The sequence below is a fragment of the Notothenia coriiceps genome, unplaced genomic scaffold, assembly GCF_000735185.1.
Source record: "Notothenia coriiceps isolate Sejong01 unplaced genomic scaffold, NC01 NC01_scaffold00036399, whole genome shotgun sequence".
Taxonomy (NCBI): Eukaryota; Metazoa; Chordata; class Actinopteri; order Perciformes; family Nototheniidae; genus Notothenia; species Notothenia coriiceps.
The window spans coordinates 1,013,495-1,019,621 of NW_011369100.1; the positions used below are offsets into that span (position 1 = coordinate 1,013,495).

Consider the following 6,127-nt stretch of genomic DNA (forward strand, 5'->3'; position numbering starts at 1 on the left):
CGCAATAGGGTTCTCCAGATTGAGCTGCAGCAAGTTCCCAAGGATGGGGAGGGGTCGAGGGCCTGGAGGGAAATCTTTGGTCCTGTGGTTCTGAAAGAGGAGCGATAGGATCAAAGCAGCTCCCAAGAACCACAGATGCAATCATGATGAAGTTCTGAATCTGATTAATTTTCACAGCCTTTAAGTTTGTCTCTTATATCGTGTTGGCTTCATAAGCAAACACAACCTTTGCACATCATGAGTCCTGAAAAGGTGTTGCATAATCATTAATTTGCCCCTAAAAAGCCTGCAGCAACAAACAGATTAGTCCAAACATCCCAATTCATTACTGACTCCACAGATAAAACAACTTCAACTTTAGAGACGTGTCCATCGGAAAATGTCCTCATTGCCCTCCGTTATTGTGTGATCGATCTTTCATTATTAGTTAACGGCTGAATAGTAGAATAACAGAACCTAGAGCAAAGTAAAGGGTAGATGGATTAATAAATAATCTACTTTACAACCAATGTTCCACAAATGGTGTATTGTAGATATATAGGGTGACCAAGGCTCAGGTGGTTGAGCGGTCGTCCATCAATCGGTAGGTTGTGGGTTTGATCCCCATCCCTTTCGATCCTGCAGCCNATAAGCAAACACAACCTTTGCACATCATGAGTCCTGAAAAGGTGTTGCATAACCATTCATTTGCCCCTAAAAAGCCTGCAGCAACAAACAGATTAGTCCAAACATCCCAATTCATTACTGACTCCACAGATAAAACAACTTCAACTTTAGAGACGTGTCCATCGGAAAATGTCCTCATTGCCCTCCATTGTTATGTGATCAATCTTTCATTATTAGTTAACGGCTGAATCAGGTGGTTGAGCGGTCGTCCATCAATCGGTAGGTTGTGGGTTTGATCCCCATCCCTTTCGATCCTGCAGCCAACATGTCCTTGGGAAAGATCCGAGCAGGTGGCACATTGTTCGGTGGTGTGAAGGTATATATCGTAAAGACTGGAAAACACTATAAAAATGTAATTGATTTACCATTTAAATGTGGTACATACTACTTTGTAGGTACGTCATGATCTGTCAATGTTCCCTGTTTTATTTTGAAAAGTGTTCACCCCTTGTGTTTTTATTTAACTTACAGTCTGTGTGTGTACCCGCCTGTTTGATTACCTGATTCCATTCACCTTCTGCCCTTCTGTTTTTCCTGCCCTTTCGAGCTGTGTCTTGTCCTTGTGATTCGTTTTGCATGTATTTAAGTTCTAGTTTTCTGTTTGTCCGATCCTTGTTTATTTTTCATTGGAGAGCTCTGTTCTGTTGTGTTGGCCTTGCCCTGCTCTGCTCTGTTTGGCCTGCATACCCTGTCATTAAAAGGTGTTTTTCTGTTAAATCTTTGCACATCCTGCATTTAGGTCCACCCTGCTCTGTCACGTTGGCTTCCATTTATTTGCAGGCCTTAGAATATCATAACCTAAAAGATACATCTCGAGTATGATACAGGATTTGTAGAAAAAGTTGCATGAGTTTGCAGAAACACTGTTATGTGTGTATTGTCCCTTACTAAACCCAAATTCCTCGACTTCATCCTGTTCTCTACAACGTTTGCATATTCTCTGCCGCCTGCACGTCAGGTGGATTAAAGTCTCTAAACTACCAATAAATAAGAATATCAGTGTCTTCATCTGAACACCTAATCCTAGGTATTATTTTTGCATGCTGGGAAAGGCTCCTCCATCCTGTGACTATGAATAGAAATAATAAAATAGAACAAATAAACATGGTTCATGTGCATGAAAGTAAAATGATTATTTTACTGCAGAGGTTGTTTTGGTTCTGTGTCATGAAGTCTGTTTTTGAGACACTCACCTCAACTGTTACAATACAATAGCTCCCTCTAGTGGGAAGAAAACTGATGAGGAATTAATTCATTTTTTGCATTTTTCCTTTCTCAAATTTGCACGTGTGCTTTGTGTTATTTGACTTGCTTTTACAGGTCTTACAAGATATATTTCTAACCTCCTTTTTATCATGTGCATATCCAGTTGTTGGAATGGGCTGCCAATCTATCGCCATAGACTGCAATAAGGGCAGGAATGTATTTATTTCAGATAATCTAATCCTTTTTTTCTTCTTACCCAAAGAAATGCACCATTTTAAACTTTCATATATTTGTGAATTGATATGACTGCACATAGTCCCTTAGCAACTGTCAGTTTTCCTTAGCAACAGACTGTTAGCAAAAATAAACAAACCTTTGGAATGGCCAAATTGACCAATCGGAATCGAGCATTCAACTACGCTGTGGAAAGAAGCCTGCGGTCTTCTGGTTTCAGGCTCTGCGCCATATTTTGGATCCTGTTCTCATTTGTGAAATCAACCCAGCGTTTGGTAATCCAGCTCCTCCCAAACATGTTGGGAAGGTAAAGGCTTTGTAGGAGAGTCACCTTCTTTTTCACCAAATTGGGATAATTATTATGTAATGGACCTGTTTTTGTGCACATAGCCGTTATGTTGTTATGTTGAAACACTAAACGGTTGTCATTGTGATCTATGCCATGAGCCTTGCCCAAACTATAAAAACCAACCCGTTATCAAAAGCAAACGAAACTCTGTGGAGTCTATAATCTTCTTTCATTTATTTTTCATGCTTTTTTTCCCCTTAATAATAGAAACCAACATGTCTTTAATACCAATGAATGAGTCATGGACAGAACACAAATGTTTATGAATGTCAGCAGAATAAAGCACACCACTACCAACAGTTCCAGGTAATCATATAAATTGCTTTCATTTTGCTGCGTTGAATACTATAACACTGAGATGAAGAGATTTTGTATAATATGTAACGTGCTTTTATCTGCCCTGTTCATAGGATTTATCTAATGTTTAAGATGTAACTTATCTCTAAAGTGTGAGTAGACCAGAGGAGGGAGAAGTACTCAGATGTTGTACTTCATTAAAAGTAGAAGTACCAGAGTGTAGGAATACTCTGTTACAGTAAAAGTCATGCATTCAAAATGTTCCTCAAGTGAAAGTGGAAAAGTATTCTCATCAAAATATAGTGAAAGTAGCGACAGTAAAAGTAGTCATTGTGCAGATTGGTCCATTTCAGAATAATATATATGATATGTTTTATAACGATTGATCATGAAAGTGTTCTCAAAGCTGGTAAAGGTGTAGCTAGTTTGAATGACTTTGTATAGCCTACTGCAGGGTAGCTTGTGGATTTACTCCAGGTGGAACTAAAGTCTGATTTAACACTTGATTATATTTCACATCATTCATCCAGATCTGTAAAGTAACTAAAGGTATTAAATACATGTAGTGGAGTAAGAAGTACAAAGTAGAAATACTCAAGTAAAAGACCACTTTAAATCAAACCTTTATTCCGCTGTTGTCCCTTGAATGAGCATGAGGTGAGATAGCAGGTAAATTACAGATGTAATGACGGTGAGATAGACATGATGTTCGGTCTCTTCTCTCCGTCAGTGACTAAGTGGTGCTCATCAGTGGAAAGTCAGACTCAGTCTCTTTTACCACCTGGACTGGGATCAGCAGCTGTTTCCTCTCGCTGCAGACACAGTGATTGTGATGATTTGTTGCTGTCAAACATCATCAAGTAGCAATCACCTTCCCTTTAGACGCCGGTTTAGAAAATACTTTCACATCTACATCACTCCAGCTCAGAGAGTTTTGTTTAAGTAAAACCTTTTAAGGCCTGACCCCTGACACAACTCTTCTTCTGCTGCAGAGAGTTTATATTGGGAATTTGGGATGATATAATAGCGACCAGTGTACCTCCTGGGCACCGGACCACCAAACTGCTCCCAAGGCGCTGTATATTTGCTGCTTACTGCATCTAATAATACGGGTTAACTGTGTGTGTGGTGATTTGAAGAGGATGTAACTTAAATCCTCAATATATATATATATATATACTGCGCAGAGTTCCCGTTAGAATATGTTTTCGCCGGTCAACATGTCCGTTAAAGTTTAATTCTTCCGGACAAAATTTGAAAAGTGCCGGTCAAAGGTCTTCTTTGTTATTTATTGAGCTTTAAAACAAATTGATATGATTCGATATTAATCAAACTAATTATAGTCGATTAACTATTCAAAAGTGTACAGTAATTTACAATAACACGGGAATAATAAACGGAGCGCTTTCTCCCTCTCCTGACAAGCCGTCAGTATCATGCAGCTCGCGGATCAGTAATGAGTGACCCGACAGTAAAACTAAACATATCTATAACTAGCTACGGTAGTTTCAGAGGTAATTAAAAATATCTACGTGTGATATTCTAACCTGAAGCGTGTGTTTTGTTCCGCTCTCCGCTGATCATGCAGAGCTGCGTGTCGACTCGTCAGATTAGACTTCACTCGCGTTTATGTCCATATCGATCAGATCCAGCTAGTTCTAGCTAATGATATGACTACCTGCTTATTAAAAGACACCTAAACAATAAGCGTCGCTATGCAACCGGGTGAGGGTGCTCATTATAGCTCAGCATTATGCATTTGTTTCACAACATGCCCACCGGAACACCGAGGCATTACCAAGCAGATCAACGCACAAATCAACCCATACAGGACATCTCTTTACTCCACATTAAGTGTTTACGGCCCGTCCACAACAGCCATGAAAAAATTTTCAAAGCTTCGCCCATTCACTTAAATGGGGCGACGTAGAATTGTAATCTTCGCCCGAACTGCAATTGTGGCGGGAACGGAGCATGGCTTGCCAAGAATCGTGAGGCCATCAAAAGTTGAGCAATGTTCAACTTTTGATGCCCCGTCTTTCGAGCTGCATCGCCACATCAAATCCCCTTTTATGCAATCGCCAGTAAGCAAGCGCTACTAATCAAAAACTGCCGTCGCAGCTGGGAGAGCCAGACCGCAGTTCAATTTCCTCATATTTCCAAACGAGAAATGACGGTAGCAAATCACCCGGTTCTTTTACGACCAGTAAGTATTACCGGATACAAAAACCGGAGGTACCAGCCATTTAGAGGAGGTGGCAGGAGACAGTTGGTGAAACTGGTAGGTTTTCGCCTGGTTGGGGAGTTTATATCCAGTTTACTTAGTTTAAAATTGGCTATTGCCTTGTAGTCGGAGGCGGTGAATTCCATGTGATTGGTTGTTGGTCGGCGTTGGCTCGCAAAAATCGCCAGCCTTCCAGACACGCCCAGCATCAAGATTTTTCAAGATTTTTTTCAATTGCCTGTGTGTGGACGGCCGTTAGACATTAGAGATGGACTATTCTTGTCCTGTCACATACTCTTTGTGCTGTCACTTAAAGGACGCAAGTGCGCAACTGATGCGGTATTCCGCTAACAGCGGAAATTATTTTGACCGTAACACTTTGACCGGAGAGAATTTAGATTTGCCGGTCTTCAGCATATTTCGGTCCAGTAGTCCGGAATTAACCGGCGAGACGGGAACTCTGCATACTGCGTTATCGTAGCAGATCTCCATTCAGAAAACACCATTTTAAGTTGTTCGCCTGCCCGTGGGGATGTCATGCAGACTTGTCACAGCATTATTCATGGTTTTTACTAACCGGTATCAGTAGTCGTTTGTTACTTCGGCATCAATTTTGAATGTGTATTACTAATTAAATCACGTCAAAATGTTCATCTTGTTGTATTTGTAGTCCACCCCTTGCCAGCGATTCCTCTCTCTAGTTTAGCATACTCAGCCCGGACTCAGCCCTGAGTTGATTGTCCGGAAAGAACCATGATTTATGGGGCCAGAAAAACTTTTAAATAGTACCTGCTAGCCGGTACAACGCCAAAGTGAAACGCAACCAAAAACGGGCCGTGCACGGCTCGCTTAAACCGCGCTGTAAGTGGAAATGCGCCCAGTAGCCTATTTTTTATTTATTTAAGCCTGTCATTCAATCAAGAGATATTTCTAATCTCATTTGAATTGATTTTGGTTTATTTTGCAGCCTTTTTGAAGGGGTCTTCCACTTCCGCCATTAATCGAATAAACTTGAAGATAATTAAACTATTTAGCATAATCAACAATACTTATTCTTACCCAAAAAAAAAAGGGCAAGCAACGCACCATTTGTATAATTGTTCACTTGTTTAAATTTGTCATGAAATTGTCTGAGTCAAACTATTTCTCAA

The 6,127-nt window shown here is 40.4% G+C and overlaps 1 protein-coding gene across 1 annotated transcript in view; it reads right to left on the reverse strand.

Annotated features, from left to right (window-relative positions):
- Positions 1-6,127, reverse strand: part of LOC104963732 (probable 2-oxoglutarate dehydrogenase E1 component DHKTD1, mitochondrial) — a 21,370-nt gene that overhangs the window by 12,882 nt on the left and 2,361 nt on the right. Inside the window, exon 2 of the mRNA XM_010792374.1 lies at positions 5,955-5,964. Coding sequence (XP_010790676.1) covers positions 5,955-5,964 — 10 coding nt within the window. The remainder of the gene's footprint in view (positions 1-5,954; positions 5,965-6,127) is intronic.